Here is a 22,336-nt window from a genome sequence, read left to right on the forward strand (position 1 = left end):
GCCATTGCTCTCTGAAGGTCGTTGTATCAGATGTGGTGATGGACAGATGGATATAGAGGTACCCAGCAGATTCCAGCTGGTAGTCGATCTCCCTACCCTCACCCCACCGTGTTTGGCCCTTCTTTCTGACTCCTGGCCCTGCTGACAGCCTCAGGCTCACCCACAGCAAAGGCAAGGGGCGTGAGGCAAGGATCCCACACCACACGGGCACCAGGAAGCTGAGGCTTATGAAGGCCGGTCAGCGCAGCTGATAAAACAGGGAAATGAGATGAATTCAGAGGCTTCCTGCCCGTTGTGCTTCTTGGCCTCCAACATACTGGGCAAGGTGGCTGTGATGATTTCCATCTGGAGGAGAAAAAAGACTGGGCACCCACAAATTATCCAATTTGAACCACGTGAAGAAGAGTATATTAACAATTTTTACTGATTATTTTCAGTATGTCTTTTTCTGAGGTCTTTGGCTGTTTTTTCTCTTTTCAGAAAAGCTGGTAAAATGTTCAGTTGAGAGGATGCTTGCTAAAAGATTTTTTAAAATATAACTCATGATGATCCAGTGCCCTGAAGTGATTTGTCACTAATGTGATTTAGGCCACTATGCATCTCCAAAATCACTCTAGGAGTGGATCATGCTTGTTCTTAGAAATTTAAAAAAAAAGAAGCAACTTTCGCATGAAACATCCAAAGAAGGATTTTTGACACGTCACATAGCCAGAATCTTACTTTATTCTTTATTTGCCATGTATTGATTTAGCTCCTGTTATGTGTCAGGTGCCATTACACCTGCTCTGTGCCCTAACAGTGGGCATTAAGGGCACAGCACGGAACAAGCAGACAGAATCCCTGTACTGTGGGAGTTTATATTCTATTCAGAGAGACAGACAATAAGCAAACAAGGGAAACAAATGTATAATAAAATTGCAGGGACTATGTGCTATGGAGGAACTAAACAGGCTAGACAGTGACTTTGGGAAGAACAAGCCTTGCCATGACGTAGGACAAATGTGTTCTAGAAGGGGTAGCAGGTGCAAAGGTCATGGATGGAAACAGCTTGACATGTTCAGGGAACAGCAGAAAGCCCCGTGAAGCAAGGAGCCAGCTAGGACATGGGGTTGGGCTTGGAGGGGTCAACACCGGAAGCAGTTTGGATGGTTTCCTAGGGGTGATGGAAAGATGGAGATTTTCGGCAGTAAAGTGATCTCATTTCCATTTTTTTAAGTCTGCTCTGGAAGTTGTGTAGAAAAATAGCTTACATTTGTGAATGGAAACCAAAGTAATTAACCTCCAACTAATAAAAATAATTGGTGAAAAAAAAAGATTAGAGCCAATAGCCATTGCTACAGTTCTAAAATTTGTTAAAATAACAGATTTTCCAATTTTTAAATGGCATCATAATGGGTACCACTTCTGTACTCTGCTGATTCTTCCGGTAGTAGTTGCATATTATATTTACATGTGTACACATGACAAAAATAAGCATTCAATACTCCTGACCTCAGAACCCTCACAATGCATAGAAGAGAGGAAGCAGGAAGAGGCTGCTCCCTGCAGGAGCAGCCAGCCTGGCTGTGAGATGCAGGTCAGTCCTCTGACTGGCCACTAGAGGGCAACCTTGCTGCACTTTTGGGCTCTGGTCCGCTGTCTTCCTCTTTGCCAACTTCAGCTTCAACTCGTCCCAAGCTGCTGATGGGAAATGTAGTTAAGAATTCTTCCCCTTTCATCTCTGGATGAGCTGTAACATATCCAAACATGGGCAGTTACAGGGATCTTGAAGAGGCTGCTGCCCTTGCAGGTACATAGGAACAGGTCTTTCCAGGGCCACCTGTTACCTTCAAGATAGTAAATCACACAGTTTGGTTTTTTTTTTTTTGGTCTTCGTTTACTTCGTCTTTAATTTACTAAATTAAAATTTTACTGAATGAAAGACTCTCTCCAAAACTCATGATTGAATAGACTACACCACATGCAGTTAAACTGAACAGAACAGCCAGTTAACGTGGAATGTCACACAAATTGGCACATCTCACTGTACAAAACTGTTTATATACCTGTTTTATAATAAAGTGTATGGCATTAGATTTGTAAATAATATATTTGAAGAAACTGGCAGATTAAAGCATACACTAAAAAATCTATTCCCTATATGCTATACAGATCTATTTCAATTTATTTTTGCATTATAAATAAATCTAAATGCCAACATCAAAACTAATGGTATCCCAGAGAATCGGCTCTCAAACTCCGAATGCAAGTTTTGAATTTATATATATGTTAAGTGAATAAAGTAAGCCAAAAAAAAAAAAAACCAAGAAATAATCAGTTATTGCCACATTCATATAGGCATATTTAATAGTCCAGGTTTAAGCATTTTTTAGGCATTTATATCTATTCTACATAAGAGTTTGCATCTGCTAATCCCAAACCACTAATCCCCTACACCCCTGCCCCTTGGCAACCGCAAGTCTATTCCCTGTGTCTGTGAGCCTGTTTCTATTTCATGAATAAGTTCACCTGTGTCATATTTTAGATTCCACAGAAGTGATGTCATATAGTATTTGTCTTTCTGATTACTTCACTCAGTATGATAATCTCCCTCGGTCCATCTATGTTGCTGCAGATGGCATTATTTCATTCTTTTTTATGACTATGTAGTATTCCATTGTGTATATGTACCACATCTTTATCCATTCATCTGTTGACGGACATTTAGGTTGTTTCTGTGTTTTGGCTACTGTGAGTAATGCTGCAATGAACATAGGAGTGCATGTGTCTTTTTGATAAAATTCTATAATTTATGATCAATAATTACATGTCAGAAAATGAAAATCATTGATGTCAGCAGTAGTAACACTACTATTCAGTTGAACCATAAGAGACTGTAATTATCAACTCTCTTTTAACCTATAAAGTGAAAATTTTATTTGGTTTAACTCAATACATGTCATGTTCTCTGCAGTTGTCCCCTGAATATATGATCCAGTGCATTTGGTATAGGTTTCTGAGTAATCTGGAGAAAGCTGTAGATACTAACGACAAACATAATTGTCCAACTTCACACTGAACTAAAGCTGAAAAATTATTTCCTTAAAAAAAGACATTTGAAAAAAAAGAAAAAGCATTGAACTGATTAGCAGATTTTCACTGTTCAACTGCGTTTTCATGATTCTTATCAATACATTACCACCGGCGACTTTCTAAGTGAATGCAGCTAAATACTTGTATTTTTCTCATTTAGTGTTTCTGGAGGAAAATGACCATCAGGGCCAGTGGCACAATGGATAATGCATCTGACTACAGGTCAGAAGATTCCAGGTTCGTCTCCTGGCTGACTCAAGGTTACCTCTCCCCGCTCTAGCAGGGAGGTAGGGTGGTGTGTTATTTACAACCCACCTGATCCTGACTCTATTATTGGCTTCCCTGGTGGCTCAGAAGGTAAAGTGTCTGCCTGCAATGCGGGAGACCCGGGTTCGACCTCTGGGTCAGAAAGATCCCCTGGTGAAGGAAGTGGCAACCCACTCCAGTACTCTTGCCTGGAAAATCCCATGGACGGAGGAACCTGGTAATTTACAGTCCATGGAGTCGCAAAAAGTGGGACATGACTGAGCAACTTCACATGGTTCACGTGGAGGAAAATGAAATCTGTCCTCTTCTGCCCCCTTTTGGCCACTTCATTTTCCTGCTTTGCCAGTTTTTAATAAAAGAATCTCAGCAGTCTTATGAAGACTTTGCTTTTCCAAAAGGAAAACTATTTGGTTCCTTGGCTTAAAGGACTTGCTCCTTTTTAGGATGCCAGACCAATGGTGAATTGGTAGGAAAACTAGAGTTGGTGTAAAAAGTGTATAAATTTTAAACCTGTTGTGCAGTAAACCCGGGAGGAAACAGATGATCGGGAATTAGCTGTTCCTCTTTGGAGCTCAAGTTAGTGTCTGGTGGAAGAGAGTGAGACAGTTATTTAATGCAAGGCCACAAACAAAAGAATTTAAAAAGAGGTGTGTTTTTGGAACGGATTCATTCGGAATGTAACCAGCAGACCCTGAGCTTTCTCCTGGAACACTGGTGTTGCCTATGTTGTAAGTTTGGGTTTTTTCCCTCTTGGAGATAAGACCTTGTCTTCAACTTCCCTGGTATTCTTTGCACTGGGTTGGGACACTCAGCAAAGACTAGTTTGTTGCCAACAAGGGTGCCTTAGAACAATCTCTGTCCCCAGAAAATAGATGTACTAGTGTGGCTGGCAAGAGCAAAAACAAAGCTGATCTTCAGATAAGAGCATGTCAACAAAATGAGGCTATGTTTCTGACATGGAATAGTCTGGGGAATTGCTAAAATGTTTGGAAATAAAATATACTTTTTGTTTGGTGGCTCAGACAGTAAAGAATCTGCCTGCAGTGCAGGAGACCCGGGTTCAATCACTGGGGTAGGAAGATCCCCTGGAGGAGGAAATGGCAACCCACTCCAGTATTCTTGCCTGGAGAATTTCATGGCCAGAGGAGCCTGGCGGGCTACAGCCCATAGGGTAGCAAAGAGTTGGACACACCTGAGTGACTAACACTTTCACTTTCTCTAGAGATGGCTCAGTATTTCCCATTGGGGGTGCTATTGATGTGCTGGATGACACAGTTCCACATTGTAGGGGGCATGCGTGCTGCATCCTAAGTGGCTTCAGTCATGTCCAACTCTTTGCAACCCTATAGTCTATAGTCTGCCAGGCTCCTCTCTCCATGGGATTCTCCAGGCAAGAATACGATGGTGGGTTGCCATACCCTCCTCCAGGGGATCTTTCCAATCCAGGGACCGAACCTGGGTCTCTTACATCTCCTGCATTGGTAGGCGGGTTCTTTACAACTGGCACCACCTGGGAAGTCCTGGATCCTAAGCACCAAATGTCAGTAATACTTTCCAGTTACTGTAAAAATACAAAATGCTGTACCCCCTTCCCCATTTCCAAAATCACTTCTGGGACTGGTGCTGGCCTTAGTTAAGAACCATTAAATCCTCTCATTTTTATCAGTTGAGGCCTAGAGAAGGGAAAGAACTTGCCTAAATCACAGACAAGACATATAGAAAACAATCAGAGGAGATTTATTGGAAATCAATTACCCAAAGTTCAGGCATTCTACCAGAACCTAGCTGGGGCTGGAGACAACAGAGAGAACACTATAAAAACAAAATGTGATCTCTCTTCACAAAAGAGGAGAGAAAGAGAGTGAAAGAGCTAATATTTATTGGGAATCTATTGCATTCTAGCACTTTCTAAGCCTTTTCATATGATCTCTGCAACAACTCTTTGAGGAAACTGAGAGACACAGAGGTTAAGTGTGGAGGCATAATTTGAACTTGGGTTTTCCTGACTCCAAAATCGTCATCTTTTCACAAATACCTTTCCAATGTATGTGTAACCATAGAAACTAGTGTTTTAAAAAATTATCCAGAAATTGAAAAAAGGTAAAAAGATAACCATGTGTTCTTTCGAAGTCATACAAGAGGACTACCTAATACCCCCTCCTGGGGTCCTCTGGTTCTCTTGGCAAATGTGACTGTGCTTAATTTACTATTTACTGTTGTTTACAAGCCAGACTCTATGAATTTAGAGATGAATTAATATAAAATTGAGAAGGTACAAATTATTTTTGTCTGGTAAATATGTAAATGCTCTCTGTCCAGTTGAGACAATGGCCACAAAGGTTGTAGATTTATTGCCCTGTAGGACATTAACCACATGTGTCTAATTTAGCAATTTTATCCCAACTGTTTTTTCTTGCACTGAATTATATATACATCAGCTTCTCATAACCTTTGAATCAGCTGTCATTCTTTTGGTTTCTTCTGCTGCTGCTGCTGCTAAGTCGCTTCAGTCGTGTCTGACTCTGTGCGACCCCATAGACGGCAGCTCACCAGGCTCCTCCGTCCCTGGGATTCTCCAAGCAAAAATACTGGAGTGGGTTGCCATTTCCTTCTCCTCAATAATGGTTTAATATTAAGTCTTTGACACAGGCTCACTACATAGTTGTATGAGAGTTATTTTTAATTTTTTTTAAACTCTTTTGGAATTATATTTGGACAGTAGCTTGAACCAATAAGTGATTGACTGCTGGAATGTGAGAGTGAAACTCTAGGTGCTATGTGCACTAAGTCGCTTCAGGCGTGTCCAACTCTTTAGGACCCCATGGACTGTAACCCCTCCAGGCTCCTCTGTCCATGGGATTCTCAGGCAAGAATACTGGAGTGGGTGCCATTTCCTCCTCCAGGGGATCTTCCCCACCCAGGGACCGAAGCTAGGGCTGTTATGTCTCCTGCATTGACAGACAGGTTCTTTACCACTAGCTCCACCTGTGCTATGGGAACATACAAAGGATGAGAAGAGAGGGCTTTCTAGAAGGAAGTGCAGCATGAAGAAAAGAAGGAAAAAGTCAAGGGTTTTTGTAGAGGCTACAGTTAAAGGAGAGGCACACCTCGTTTGGTCTTTATCCTCAGGTCATGCTCCTGACCTTATAGGATCCAGAATGTGAAGATTAAAAAGAAATAGACCATTGAAGAAGCTCAGTAAGGGCAGGAATTTGAGCTATTTTTGTCAACAGTGTACTCTTAGAGCTTGGACATATGAAATCAACAGTGACTGTTTGTTGAATGACTAAGTTGATCAAAAGAAAAGAAGATGATTAGCTTCAATTAACTGACCACTTACTATGTGCCAGGCGTTATGCCAGGCTCTTTTTAAATTTTTAAAAATTTTCTATTGGAGTACCGTTGATGTAATTACAGTGTTATTCATTTCAGGTGTGCACCAAAGTGATTCAGTTATACATGCACATATATCTGTTCTTTTTCGGATTCTTTCCCCATATTGTTTATTACAGAATATTGAGCAGCATTCCCTGTGCTTCAGAATAGGTGCTTGCTGATTATCTAGTTTATATGTAGTAGTGTATGTCTGTTAATCCCACTTCCTAATTTATCCCTACTCCCCACTTTTCCCCTTTGGTAAGCCTAAGTTTGTTTTCTAAGTCTGTGAGTCTGTTTCTACTTCATACATAAGTTCAGTTGCATCATTTTTTTAGATTACACACGGAAATGTATCATATGATGTTTGTCTTTATCTTTCTGGTTTACTTCACTTAGTATTTAATCTCTAGGTCCATCTATGTTGCCACAAATGGCATCATTTTATTATTTTTTGTGGCTGAGTAATTGGGGGCAGGAGGAGAAGGGGACGACAGAGGATGAGATGGCTGGATGGCATCACCGACTTGATGGACCTGAGTTTGAGTAAACTCCGGGAGCTGGTGCTGGACAGGGAGGCCTGGCGTGCGTGATTCATGGGGTCGCAAAGAGTCAGACACGACTGAGCGACTGGACTGAACTGAACTGAAAATTCAATTGTATATATGTACCGCAGCTTTTTTGTATCCATTCCTCTGTTGATGGAAATCTAGGTTGTTTCCATGTCCTGGCAATTGTAAATAGTGACGCAGAAAACATTAGGGTGCGTGCAGCATTTCAATTATGGTTTTCTCTGGATATATGCCCAGGAGTGGGATTGATGGGTCATATGGTAGCTCTCCTTTTTAGTTTTTAAAGAACCTCCATGCTGTTCTCCATAGTGCCTGTACCAATTTACATCACCATCAACAGTGTAGGAAGGTAACATTTTCTCCACACCCTCTCCAGCATTTGTTATCTGTAGACTTTTTGATGATGGTCATTCTGACTGGTGTGAGGTGATACTTCATTGTAGTTTTGATTTGCCTTTCTCTAGTAATTAGCAATGTTAATTGCCTTTTCATGTGCTGTTGGCCATCTGTATATCTTCTTTGGAGAATGTCTATTTAGACCTTCTGCCTGTCTTTATTAAGTTGTTTGCTTTTTTTATATTGAGCTGCATGAGCTGTTTGTATATTTGAGAGATTAATCCCTTGTTGATCCCATGGTTTGCAAATATCTCCTCCCATTCTGGGTTTTTTTTTTTTTTTTTTCATTTTGTTTGTGGTTTCCTTTGCTGAGCAAAAGATTTAATGCTTAATTAGGTCCCATTTGTTTGTTTTTGTTTTTATTTTCATTACTCTAGAAAGTGGATCAAAAAAGATATTGATGCCCATTTATGTCAAAGTGTGTTCTGCTTACATTTTCCTCTAAGAGTTTTATAGTATCCAGTCTTACATTTAGGTCTTTAATCCATTTTGAGTTTATTTTTGTGTATGGTGTTAAAGAGTGTGCTTATTTCATTCTTTTACATGTAGCTGTCTACATGCCAAGCTCTTTACATAAATAATTTCTTCAGATCCTTACATTGATGATATGAAACAGATTTTCATGTTTTCAAATTAGGTTTGGCCTATGGCAAAATTGTTACATGAATGATTTTTATCTTCAGAACTCCTTGACCCTTTCCGAAGGATCATAATCCAAGACTTATAATTATTCTTCCCACTGCCCAAACTGTCTTCCTCCCATCCCAAGCCTGGTGGTGTCAGTATCAATGGAATAAAACTGGTCCTATGATATGCTTAAGAGAGTCCCAGATGGATTGCTGGGTAACCTGGGCCCACGTGTAGTAAGTACTTGCTGAATTTTGATAAGTGAATCTGGAGGCAACAATCACTGGTATCCTTAGTTTTTACCCACAGGGAGCCCTCATGTCGTGGTAGAAATTTCAAACTAGAAAGGAAGGAAAGGGTTCTGCCTCCACCACTGCCCCATGTGGGAAGAGAACTCTGGATCCCTTTTGCAGTGACTACCTCTTTCTGGATATTAGGATGGTATGTCACACATAGAGATACATTGCTCAGATTCCCTCTTCAAGAAAGGGCTCATTGTGCAGCTGTGAGGAGGGGGGTTAACCCACAGCTTCCACTGTTACCTCGTTCTGATTGGCCTCCACTCTTGAGCTGAGATGGTGGTCTTCTTGGGGTGGCCCCATCCAATGACTGTGTAAGACTGTGACACAAGTTCCCATCCATTTCTGCCTAACACAGGCCTCTTCTCACATGCTCAGAGCTCCCTGCTGGGCTGGCAGAGACTTTGTCAGATCCATGTCATGGTCTGGCAACTCCCCTTCCCTAATCCCATTTCCTTCTTTTTCCTTTCACAAGTGTTAATCCTAGTAAGACTTTTACCCTCCTAAATCTGTCTCAACATCTGTTTTTTGGAGGGCCCCAGATGACACAGATGGGATGCTGTTAGCTCCAAGAAACCTTTCATCAGTGAAGGGAGTGGATATTTTAAAACTGGATTTGAGCCAGTACCAGCAGAATAATATAATCACCCTGGATGCTCAAGACCACGGAGTACTTCCACTCTGGCACATGAATCAAATAAGCATTATGTCTTGCTATTCTTTTCAGCACTATGTCTTGCTATTATATAACATGACTTGAATGTTTCTATTGTCTGTCTCAATGAGTGATTTGTTCCATTAATTAAGAGTGTGACTGAGGACAAGGTCACTGTGTCCTTTTCCAGTCTGCTGGATAGTTTCAGTCAAGTTGCCTGTTAGCTGGTCATACATGGACTCCGTAAACCCATTACCCACACTGAGTCATGACTTAGGCTAGTCATTTCTCAAGCTCCTAGTAAACCATCACCCTTCCCGAGAGTCACTTATAAAATGCTCTACATTTTAGCGTTGGGTGAGGAAGTCTTAATGTGGTTGGTGACCAGTACTTGCGGCCACAAATGGAAGGGCATAGTTTTTGCCTTTTGGGGTATGGAAACATCCCCTAATTCCTTGTTAGTAATGCCTGTGTTCACGCTCAGTCGCTCAGTCATGTCTGACTCTTTGCAACCCAATGGACTGTAGCCCACTAGGCTTCTCTGTCCGTGGAATTCTCCAGGCAAGAATACTGGAGTGGGTTGCCATTCCCTCCTCCAGGGGATCTTCCCGACTCAGGGGATGAACCTGGGTCTCCTGCATTGGCAAGTGGATTCTTTACCACTGAGCACCTGGGAAGCCCCATCAGACGAGCAGTACCCCTCAAATTATCCATTCACCCATCAAATATTTGTTGACCGAGAAGGTTGCTCCTTGCCTTTCACCTGATCTGACCCTCAGCTTTGTCCCTATTGTCACATTTTGGGGAAATCTACATGCAGCTCCTTCAGTAGTAACTACCAAGAAGACATTCTGAGGGTCTTCTTACTCCTGTTCCATCTGTCCTCCATGTCAGAAACATCAAGCCTTGATCTGGGTGATGGAATCAGTCAGCGTAGGGGCTCTGGGATCAGACAGTCTTGGGTTCCAATATGGGTTCTCCCACTTGCTTGCTGTGTGATCTTGGTAAGTTTATTTAACCTCTCTGAGTCTTAGTTTATACCTTTATAAACAGGGTAATAATACTTATCATACTGATCTATTATGAAGATTCTATGAAATAATATTTATAAAGCACTTGTCTAATACTCATTGATATTTACTCTATTTATGACAGCAAAATATCATTCTTTAATATCAGTCAAGTTGCAGATGGTTTTTGTACTGCTGCAAAATATATTCCCATTGTAACTACCTGCCTTGGTAAGTGGATTACAGGACAATCCCATGTTTGAACAAATATGTTTTTTAACGCCCTTCTTTATTTGATTACCAAGTTGTTCCTAAGTTTGTTTAAGTCTAATCACCTTAAATATAAAAATAACAGATGCAACTTGACTGTAATATAGTAGTTCGGATTCAGGTGTCAATGACATGTTTGAACTGAGGGAATGTGATTAAATAATACCTCTCTGTTCCTAAATGATTGGTAGATGTTTGAGGAGAGGGAATGAAGTGGCATCATTATTTTTTTTGTGTATGATCTGGTCAGGTTTTGCTCTTAATTATTTTTCCCTTTATTTATTAATTGAAGTAAGTTAAGAACCCCATGGACAGAGGGGCCTGGCAGGCTATGGTCCATAGGGTCAAAAAGAGCTGGACATGACTGAAGTGACTTAGCCCACATGCACACAGTTGATTTACAATGTTGTGTTAGTTTCAGGTGTATAGCAAAATGATTCAGTTATACATGTATATATATATAAATCTATTCTTTTCAGATTTTGATTCATTATTTTTCAAAAATCCTTTAGTAGCACGTCTTCTAAAGCAACTTGCTACAACACAGACAGAATTACTCTACGTCAAATACTTACCTTGTATATTTTGCATTATATACTAGATGTGTTCACCATTGATGGATGGTCAAGTGAACTTTTGTAAAATGAATCCTTATGCCATGTACTTATATCATCTTCTGAGAGATTCTAGCATCAGTTGTTACTCTTCTATTTTAGTTTTTTGGTCATCTTTCCTCATCTCTCTACCCCTTCCTATCTTCCATAGTAAAAAGTCAATAATTCACTCAAGTGTGACATTTATTGTTCACCTACAAGTTGTAACAGTGTTTCATATTGTTAATTTACAACTCCTACCACAAATATTTAAAGGTAATACAGGAATATTATTTAAGGGAATCCTCTTGTAAGCCAGGCATCATTCTTGATTGTTTCAATATTAGTTCAGCTTTAGTTTTGACTGGGTTTTCTTTCACCAAGCACCTAGCTGAATTGCATCATACCTTGGTATGTTTGCACCCTTGATCTTACTATCTCAGTGGATACAGGCTGTCCTGGCAGTGCTTGAGCCTACCACCAAAAATGTGGTAGATCTGAAGTGGAAGTGAATAACCAGAGTGGGGAACAGTCAACTCAGATCTTAGTATCAATAGATAAGATCACCTACAACACAGGCTTCAGGTCATAGATTTCAATCCTATGCCCTCTCTCCACTCCTGTGGATCAGGAGTAAATAATGAAGTCACTGCCCCCAAAATAATATTCTTATTTACAAGAGGATTTTCTACAAGGTTATTTCTCAAAACAAAATCCCTGGTGCTTTCTGGGCTTTCCAGGTGGCGCTAGTGGTAAACAATCCTCCTGCCAAAGCAGGAGATGAAAGAGATGCAGATCTCCCTGAGCCAGGAGATCCCCTGGAGTAGGAAATGGCAGCCCCCTCCAGTATTCTTGCCTGGAAAATCCATGGGCAGAGGAGCCTGGTGGGCTAGAGTCCATGGGCTTGCAAAGAGTCAGACACGACATTCCAGTGCTCAGTTCTGAGCTTAAAGGCACATCCTGCTTTTCAGACAGGATTTAAGGTTCAGTCATTCCAGACATGATACTATACGTATCAGATGCTGTGGTAGGTACAAAGCAGAACAGGAAAGGCATCTCCACCAGCAGCGGAAAATTACAGTGTGGAGCTCTAAGGGTTGGGAGTGGTGGTGGGTGCAATGGTGATCCTGTGTGAAGTGGTGGTAGCTGGCGCTCCCCTCAGCACCACAGCCCAGGAAGAGTGGGGTTCATTGTGCAAACCTGGTTGCTCATAGGCTGCCATCTCTTCTTGGGAAGAATCAAAACCGGGGAGTAAAGTACACAGCCTTTGTTACTATTTATCAAATTCAATTCTTCCATCTCAGAGACAGGAAAACTTGCAATCAGCCCCTGACAAAAAGCAGTGGCTGGATATCAGTTAAGCATGAGCTAGGAATTGTCACACAAGGACCTGGGATGATTTTTTAAAAAAAAACATGGACCATTTTTATCATTTTTATTAAATCTGTAGCTATATTTCTTGTTTTATTTTTGGCTTTTTGGACACAAGACATGTAGGATCTTAGCTCCCAGGCCAGGGGAACGATGTCCCCTGCGTTGGAAGGCAAAGCCTTAACGACTGGACCACCAGGGAAGTCCCTGGGAAAACTTCTTAAAGCAAGCATGGATAGAATGCCACAATTCATAGGCCCACTGCCTTGTGCCAGCTCCTCCCACGATGCCAGTCACTCTCTTGGGCGTGCAGAAGGGACTGTTGGCTTTCCCTGTTGGCTCAGCAGTAACGAATCTGCCTGCCCACGCAGAAGACACGCGTTCAATCCCTGGGTCGGGAGGATCCTCTGGAGAAGGAAGTGGTAACCCACTCCAGTATTTTTGCCTAGGAAATCCCTTGGACAGAGGAGCCTGACGGTGTAGGGTAAGGGAGTTAGAGAAGGCGAGGTTGGGAAAAACGGCGAGACCGGCACTTTACAAGAACAGATCACCTTTAACGAAGCAAGAAGGGGCAGCAGTCAGACTAGTGAGCTGCTGCACTGACCCAAGAAAAGAGTAAGTATTTATAGGCGTATACGTGGACATCTACTGTCTTAAGGGGGCCTGTTCTTCTCCAAGGTTGTTTGGGTTAGTTATCTCTTAAACGGCTGGGGCAAGGAATTCTGGAGATCCAGAGTTCTCCAGAACTCGATCCAAAATAATTCGGTCCAGAGGCTGGACCACTTGGAGCTGGGCATAATCAACCTTAATGTCCATTTTTTCTTTGGGTGAGAGATTTCTTTGTTTTGCATAGAATGGTGGGGAGGACCTGGAGGGGAGTTTTAACTCCAGGCTGTTTTGAGCCGTGTAACTTTCCTTCAGACGGGGTGCAGGCCATGGGCTCACACAGAGTCGGACACGACTGAGCGCTCACTCGCACTAGTACTTGCAAGAGGACATTAATGCGAGGCAGAATAAGCCACAGGTTTTAACAAGCCCCAGCTATGGGGTCAGGATCTTCCCACATCCTTTGCACATCTCCATTTCCTCCCTAACTTACAGGACCCACTCCAAGTCCTGCTGTCTCCGGGAATAAGTCTCTGATCTCACCAGCCCAATGTATGCTGGACATTCTTTTCAGGGTTCCACACAAAGCGTCCCATTGAATCTCTGCCATTTTGAAGCTATGAGGACAGGTTTAAGATCTCTGAGCATTATCCTCTGAGCGTTAGTGGGATAATTACACCTGCCTATGGTCGCTGTAGGCTTCCCAGGTGGCGCTAGTGGTAAAGTACCCACCTGCCAATGCAGGAGACATAAGAGACCAGGGTTCGATCCCTGGGTCAGGAAGATCCCCTAGAGGAGTGTATGGCAACCCACTCCGGGATTCTTGCCTGGAGAATCTCATGGACTGGAATCCCATGGAATCCCAGAGGAACCTGGCAGGCTACAGTCCATAGGGTCGAGCTGAAGAGACTTAGCAAGCTGTGCTGTTGGTGTCTGGTTTGTTCTATCACCCAGTCGTGTCTGACTCTGCGACCCTGTGGACAGCAGTACACCAGGCTTCCCTGTCCTTCCGGCTAAACCTGAAACCTCCACAAAAATCAGTCGAGGACCCACACACTGACATGACAGTTAAGCCCATGCAGCCGTCTTAGCAGCCTGAAAAGCCACAAACAGGTGGACAAGCACCCCTTGTCCCATCCAGCCTCACCCAAACCTGTGTACGCGGTGGAGTAAAAGCCGAAGCCGTCAGTCCCTGAGCAGCATTTCCTGGGCTCAGCTGCCGAGGGGGCTGCTGGATGCTCAGGAGCGGGCGGGGACGGGGAGGAGCAGGGCCCATGAGCTAGTGCCGCTCCCTGGGCACCATCTGAGCCAGCCTTCCAGCGGAGGAGGGCCTGGGTGCCCAACGCGGCCGCAGGGTCCCCAGAAAAGAGGGCATTGGAGGAGAACAGCCGACAGAAGGGCTGTCTCAGTCGAGGGGCAGAGCCATCAACGCCCACCCCTGCAACCCCCGTTCTCATCCTCTGGGACTTCCTCCTTGGCTGCCTGTCTTTGCCAGGCAGCTCAGACTTGGCACCCTCTTCCCTCTGACTGGCTCTCACCTCCGGAGCCTGGAGGGCTGAAGGCTGCCCAGAGACCAATGAACCCCGGAGGGGGGTCCTCCCACAGCCCCATGGGGCGCTGCAGGCAGAACATGGACTTAGCACTGCTCTCTGGGGGGCGTCTGGCAGAGGATACTCACGGTGCCGCAGAGAAGATCCGGCTGGGCCCCAGGACAGGCAGCCTCTGGGTCTGTGATCTGAATCTGCTGCCTCCTGGCCCAGGTTCGAGAACTCCAGAAGGGGTGAGCAGTGGTGGTGGGGGCAAGGAACTTGGGGTCCAGAGGGACTCAGCCCGGCAAGCTGGTCCTTCCTTTTCCCCCAGCAGCCCCCTTTCTTCTCTTCCATTAAAAGTAACCCCTGGAGAAGAGTATGACCCAGAACACCCCCAACAAGAGCCTCAGCATCAGGGCTTCCCTGCAGGATCCAGGAGGGGGGGCGGGACCTCTACAGGAAGGGTAGCGGGGGAGGTCAGGGGCAGCTCCTTCTTCCGCAGCTGCGTGTCCCACTTGAGACTGCTGCCCTTGTTCACCACCTTGATCCTGAACGCCAGCTTCCTTACACTGACTGGCCCCAGGCTGTCAAAGAATGCCTCACTGAACACCGGCTGGCGGCTGTTCTTGACGACAGTGCGGTGCTGTTTCTGCAGCTTGCCGGGTACCAGGCACAGACCCACACAGCAGCTGATGTTGCAGGCATCGCCCTGCCAGTTGAAGAGGCCCTTTCTTTAAAACAACAACAACAAAAATTTCTTTATTTATCTTTGGTTGCATCTGGTCTTAGTTGCCGCACACCGGCCCTGTGGTTAAGGCACATGGATGTCGTTGTCGCTCATGGGCTTAGTTGCTTTGTGGCATATGGGATCTTAGTTTCCCCACCAGGGATTGAACCGCATCCCCTGCATTGGAAGGTGGATTCTTAAGCACTGGACCACCAGGGAAGTCCCCTTAGGCACTATCTGCACGATACTACTCCTACCATCACCCCTTTGCTGACCAACAATGGTCTGGAGTTGGTCCCATTCAGCTGAGTTATTTTCATGCTTGTAGGATTAAGTTCTTATTGAGTACAGGAAGCATTTCCCACCTTCATTAAAACTTGTTTAAAGGAAGGATGGCATCTTGCACTTTTCTATTTATCTTATAGAACCTAAGAATGGTGAGGTGTACACAGTGATTACACACTTCCTTAGTCATTGTGTGGAAAGGAAAGACTACAGGGGTTGAGTTCAGAGAATAAGGAAAAGGAATTTAAAAGTCCTGAATACCAGACACCATACTTAAGAATTTATTAATATTTTATCCAACCCCATTGTAACCAACTCTGTGTTAATGCCTTGTGATAGCTACCATCATCTTTGGCAGAATGATGATAGCATCATCATTCTGAGGCTATCAAAATGAAGTGACTCACCAAATTCCATTGAGACACAGAGTCCCCACCACCCCATTCCTTGGTTAGACTCCATTTCTGCCACATGTAACTGGATTTTGGATTCTAAGCCAGATCCACAGTTAAATCTGGATCCACAAGGCAGCCCTTTCAAGCCTCCACTATTTTTCTAGAGTACGTGTTTTGAGAAATTTAAAGTCACTAAGTAGATCGAAAAGCGATGAAGTTGCCAAATTTCAGTCCTTGGCCTCGCCCCAGTGGATGACAGCCCATTTCACACTGGAGGAGGAGCAGAGGTGGTGCCTTGAGGACAGTAAACTGGACCTGGGGTGGGTATAACAAAGAGGCCCTGGGGAGCCAAGCCACCATCAGGAAGAGACTCACTCCCAGTGACAGGAGAGAAGACAGCGCTGTCTCCCACCAAGATGAAGCTGCTGCTGCTGCTGTGTCTGGGGCTGACCCTAGTCTGTGCCCAGGAGGGAAGCTCTGATGTTGTGAGAAGCAACTTTGATATTCCAAAGGTAAGGGCAGGGAAGCAAATTGCAGGCAGATTCTTTACCAGCTGAGCTATGAGGGAAGCCCCACACTCACTCAAGGGCAGTGGAGCGTAGTGACTTTGGAATTTGGAGGGTGTTTTGGAAGATTCTGAAGCAGAGTGCCTCTCTGGGAGGAGAGGAGGTCCTTGACATAGTAGAGGAAATGGGAGGCTTCAGACCTTGGTCTAAGAAAGGGCAGTGGTGCCATGTTAAAAGGTGACAACACTTAGGGAACCTCCAACTTACTGGAGGAACAGTGAACAGTGGAAAAAGTCCTAGATATAGTGCCGACCGTCCCAAGTCTAATTTAATCTTCACATCACCATCATGAGAGTCCTGGCCCAGAGGTCAGGGTTCAAGGAGACAAGGGTTCATGTTGTATTCCTTTCCTCTTTTCTCACCCAGTCATTTTATTGATTTATTGCAGATTACAGGGGAGTGGTATTCCATTCTCTTGGCCTCAGACCTCAGGGAAAAGATAGAAGAAAATGGTAGCATGAGGATTTTTGTGGAGTACATCACTCTCTTGGAAAATTCTTCTTTGTTTATTAACATGCATACAAAGTAAGTGTGTATTTTTTTGCTTGGGGAAGGAAAAACAGAAGTCTGAATATGGTGTTGGACCTTTTCACACACACACATATATGTATATATTCTGAGCCTTTACTAAAATCAGGGCCCATCCTTGATAAAATCCTTGGCACTGACCCATGGATTGAGAAACCTGAACCTGTGACTTTGCTAGATTTCAGAGATAAGAATTGGGACAGGAATACTTTTCAGTGGAAAAAGAGGAGGTAAGGGGTAGAGACTTATCAGATCATTAGTAGTATGGAAAGACAACACAGGTTAAGAGCATAGGATTCAGAATCAACAGGCAATCCAATTCTGATTCTCTTTGTGTCACCAGGAAAATTCATCTCTTTCTTCCTCAGTCTTCTCTGGAGGAAAAGATGATGATATAATTCTCTCTCTGTATTTTTGTGAGGACCAAGCAAGGTGATGTTTGAAAGCACCATCTGAGAGACTGCCACATGGTCAGAACCCAGCTGATTCTCTAGACAAGTGGCTGTCATAATAGTAATAGTGGGAAGAGGTGATAGAGGCATAGGGATAGAAGTCGTGGACTCATTCTCAAAGTACCAAATGAAGTGATATAATGTAAATAAAAGCGCTTTGGAAACTACATCCAAAATGTTCAACAGCTAATCAGTGAAATGGGCAACTCAAGTTACAGGTAGAGTGTGAGGGAGCCAATCCCTTCAGGATTTCAAGGGCATCAGCTCGTTTTGTTTTACAGGGTAAACGGAGTGTGCACTGAGCTTCCTTTGACTTGTGACAGCACAGGAGAGGATGGTGTATATACTCTCAAATGTAAGTATGTTAAAAAAAGAAGTCTTTCTAAATTCTACTTCCAGCTGCAAGGAATTTACTCCAATGTCTTAAGGATTTGATAAGTTCCTTATGTGTTTGTTTAGGTAATCTAATGTGGCCATCTAATAGTCAATATCCTGAATTTGGGAGAAATGTGTGTGTCAAAGCCAGTGCCTGGCACACGGTACCGTCAGACAGAGAAAGAACCTTGGTCATATGTATTTCCTACAACAAAAGGAAGTTGGCAAATAAAAAAGTAAATTGGCAGGACAGTTTCACATTCCTTGCCCCCTTTTTAAAAAAATTATTTATTTATTTTGGCTGCACTGAGTCTTCATTGTTGCCTTTGGATTTTCCCTAGATTTAGCAATCAGGAGCTATTCTCTAACTGTGATGAGCAGGCTTCTCATTGGGCAAAGATTCCGCCTGCAATGCAGGAAACCTAGGTTTGATCTCTGGGTTTGGAATATCGCCTGGAGGGGAGCATGGCAACCCGCTCCAGTATTCTTGTCTGGAGAATCCCATGGCTTCTCATTGTGGTGCCTTCTCTCTTATTGAGGATCATGGTCTCTAGGGCTCAGGGGCTCAGTAATTTCATCATGTGGGCTCAGCAGCTGGGGCATGTGGGCTCTAGAGTATACGATCTTAGTTGCCCCAAATCATGTGGGATCTTCTTGGACCCAAGGATTGAACCCGATCTCCTGAAATGGCAGGTGGAATCTTATCCATTCGACCACCAGGGTAGTTCCATGGCCCACTTTCAGATGATGTCTGATAGCCATTGCCAGAGCATATCATTCAGGTTATAGCACTGGGTATATAAGGCCAACGGGGCTTATAGAGAAGACATTTGGCAGAGATGGCCAAGTGAGGTAGGTGGGTCCAAGGTGTCATAACAGAGGGGAAGTTACTTCAGTGGCTGAATTTTTCTACCCCTAATGGTCACTTCATCAGTGTTGCTTAGAAATTGCCTCTCAAAGCCCAGAGAGATGCAGATGGAAGGCAGTAGACATCACTATTTCTTTCAGGATTTGTTTTGTGGGAGAGAACAGGTAAAAGGGTTTCACGTCTTTCTCACAGACCGAAGAACTTCTGAGCTGTGTTTTGTTTTCTCCACAGATGATGGAGAAAATGTATTTCGCATACTTGAAGTGGACTATAATCACCATATTATGTTTTATCTTGAGAACTTCAGCGACTCGTACAAACTGCTAGAGCTCTATGGTAGAGTATTTTCACACTGGCGCTCATCTTGGGGTGGGGAGACCGGGGAAGGAAGGAAGCCTGGAGACAGAGTGGACCTCCCACTGGTACCCTGGGACCTCTCTCCTCATTAGAGACAGATGCTCCCCTTTGGTAAAATCTCTCAGGCTCAGTGATGGGAAGATGATGACTCTCTCATTGTGCCAGAAAGATATCCTAAAGGTGTCACATTCAAGAAAGACTTTTTTCCATCCCTGAGACTTGTGCCTAAGCACGTAATCAGTTCCATTCACTTTCCCACTCGGCCAGAGACCCACCCCTCTCATGAGCCTCAGTCACCAGGAAACAGGACGAAGCTTTTCCTGTTACTCTTCCCACAGCCCGAGAACCAGATACGAGCCCAGAACTCAAGAGCAGGTTTGTGGAAATTTGCCAGAAGTATGGAGTTGTTAAGGAAAATGTGATTGACCTGACCAAAGCGGGTAAGTTGAGCTACCTCTGGCTTTCTCTGCCTGAAGTCCCATGTTGCTGAGTAGGAATGTTACTGAAGGGAGAAATCCAAGAGGAGTTAATACCCCCATTCAGTCCCCTTTGTCCTAACCTGGAAAACCATCTGGTTTCATTCTGGGAAATAAACTGGGGTTGGTGTTTGAATGTGCTCTTCTCTGCCTCTACAGATCGCTGCTTCCAGGAGCGAGGGAATGGAGTGGCCTAGGGCTGCAGTTTGGTGAGCTCTACTGAAGACGGGGTGGCCCAGGGTTCAGTACCTTCCAGAAGCATTAGGGGTTTACAGTAGAAGATTTAAAAGATCACAATAAAAATAATTTGATAGGAAGAGCTTGAAATTTGGAGTTAGAGGACCTGGGTTCAGGATCTACTCCTGCCATGTGCTTTTAAAGCAAATCATATACCAGTTAAAAGGGAAAAATTATGTCTACCTTACAGAATTACTGTGTGAATATAATGCTGCAGAAAAGGGCTCAGTAATTGATAATGTGGGAAAAAATCAGTAAGAATTACAGTTTTAAACGGGAAAAGAATGTGAGTATGATATTCAAATACATTCTGTGTTTATGGCCCATCTTCTAATCCTGAAAGCCTGTCTCACCCTTCAATACATGGAAAACATTTCTTCCTTCAATCTCTGCACATCCTTAACTTGTACTCTGGGAATAGAGCTGTCTGACTTTCCAGTTGTCCTCCAATCTGGAAAATAGAATCTGGAGTTTCCTCCTCTGTTTCCTGTCTCAGACTTATTGTGTGGCTTCATTCAGATAATGTAAGTGAAAGTCTTAGCAACTATGGCTTACATAAAGTCAGCATTTAATAAAAGATTGCTATGGCTTTTGCCAATTTGTCAAAGACACTTTAAAACTATCAGTGCTGAGGATGGCAGAAAGAAGCCTAGCATCCTTTATTGCTTCCACTCTTCTTTTCATAGGCTCAGTTGGGGCAGGCTAAGATGGGATCAACAATAGAAAAAAACAGGAAAAGAATCACTAACACCCTCCCTTCCCCTATTCTAGCTAATAGCATGGGTTAGAATGCAGGTTGGTGACTATTTCTTCAATGTATTTTTGGAAATAGAAATTCTCTTTGTCCTCAGTTCAATCTGAGAAGCACCTAATAAGCTTTTGTGTTCTCATTCTCATTTGCTTATTTAGTGCCACCTGACTTGGGCTCCAGAATCTTCTCTTCCATGGTTCCCATCTTATGACAAGTGCTGGGACCTGACTTCCATCACTATCACATGTGAAGGCACCGTCTCTGCATCTTCAGGATATTCCCTAATTATCTAGGAACACTTAGCAGCTCAACGAGAATCAAAGTTTCCCCCAGATTTCCGATTCCCTTTGCCCCATTCAGGACAACAGTGCCATGAATAAAACCTTCCTCAACCTGTTCAATAAATGATTTGCCTTGCAATCAATCATGTGGTTTTTCTTCGTTTATGTAAGAGACGTGGGGGTGGCAGGAAGAAAATGAGGCCTCGTGACCATACTCTTCCCCTGGCCTCTCAGAACCTTTCCTGAGCTTCAGTCTTTTCCCTCGTCTGCAGTCATTCTCTGTCCCAGTGAGTGCTACTTGTCTTCTGAGTTGCCCATTTCTTAGTGACCTGATAAACTGTAAGACGTGCCCTAGAAATTGCTGCATCCTAGAATTCTGTTTTTCAGTGGGGGTACTGAGAGTTGCTGCTGGGGCTGACACCAGCTCAACATGTTTTAGGGTGCACCTTTACACCCCAGCTTCTCTCGCTCACCCATCCTCTGAGACGGTCAGTGTCCTTTCTTTCTTTTTCTGGTGTGGCAAATGCTTTTATTTTGCAGAAACACATCTATGATGTCTAAGTTGAAAATAAACATTGTAAATTGCTATTGATTTCAAATTATTCATTTTAAAAAACTTTATTGAAGTATAGTTGATTTACAGTGTTAATTTCTGCGGTACGGCAAAGTGACTCACATATATATATATATATATATATATATATATATATATATACACACACATTCTCTTTCGTATTCTTTTCCATTATGGTTTATCACAGGATATTCAGTATAGTTCCCTGTGCTATAAGTAAGACATTTATCCATTCTGTATATAGTATTTATCCATTCTGTATATAATAGCTTACATCCGCTAATCCCAAACTCCCATTCTATCCCTCCCCCATCACCTATCCCCCTTGGCAACCACAGGTCTTTTTTCTAAGTTTATGATTCCATTTCTGTTTCACAGACAGGTTCATTTGTGTCATATTTTAGATTACACACATAAGTGGTATCATGTGCCATTATTTTTCTCTTGGTCAGTGTCGTTTCATACTCTTGGAAAACCTTCAACCCCTGCTTTTATTTACTGGGAACTTGCTAAGTGAGATTCCATGAAATGTGATCAATACTTATCTTCAGCATTCTATACGGTCAGGAGGCATCAATGAGGCTAAATGTTATTGGTCTCTTCTTTGGGGAGCTTACAAGCTTTGGAGGAAGGGAAATTAAATATCCTCTTTCAGTTGTAATACTTTGCAACATCAGCCAATAATAAGAACGATGGAAGAGTTACACATGAGTGTTGTGGCAGAGCAGGATGTGGGCAGCAGTTGTGAAAATAATGACTCACCCCTTATGGACTTAAGATTTATGTAAACAAAGAAGGCTTTCTAGATATCTGACTCTCCCC

At 43.3% G+C, this 22,336-nt stretch overlaps 1 protein-coding gene and 1 long non-coding RNA gene across 2 annotated transcripts; one reads left to right on the forward strand and one right to left on the reverse strand.

Annotated features, from left to right (window-relative positions):
• Positions 1-705: 705 nt before the first annotated feature.
• On the reverse strand, positions 706-15,320 carry LOC139032400 (uncharacterized). Its single transcript, XR_011484929.1, has 3 exons — positions 14,792-15,320; positions 3,850-3,923; positions 706-1,826 (listed from the first exon to the last, which is right to left on the reverse strand). It is a non-coding gene; the product is annotated as an uncharacterized lncRNA (long non-coding RNA).
• A 1,062-nt stretch (positions 15,321-16,382) lies between these two features.
• LOC110121669 (major allergen Equ c 1-like) lies at positions 16,383-21,083 on the forward strand. The gene is made up of 7 exons (XM_020868935.2): positions 16,383-16,561; positions 17,004-17,140; positions 17,877-17,950; positions 19,070-19,174; positions 19,534-19,635; positions 19,831-19,880; positions 20,818-21,083. The coding sequence occupies exons 1-6, from the start codon at positions 16,466-16,468 to the stop codon at positions 19,866-19,868; spliced, it is 552 nt and encodes a 183-aa protein (XP_020724594.1). The 5' UTR covers positions 16,383-16,465; the 3' UTR covers positions 19,869-19,880; positions 20,818-21,083.
• The last annotated feature ends 1,253 nt before the right edge of the window (positions 21,084-22,336 follow it).

This window comes from Odocoileus virginianus, chromosome 31, assembly GCF_023699985.2.
Source record: "Odocoileus virginianus isolate 20LAN1187 ecotype Illinois chromosome 31, Ovbor_1.2, whole genome shotgun sequence".
NCBI classification, from domain to species: Eukaryota; Metazoa; Chordata; class Mammalia; order Artiodactyla; family Cervidae; genus Odocoileus; species Odocoileus virginianus.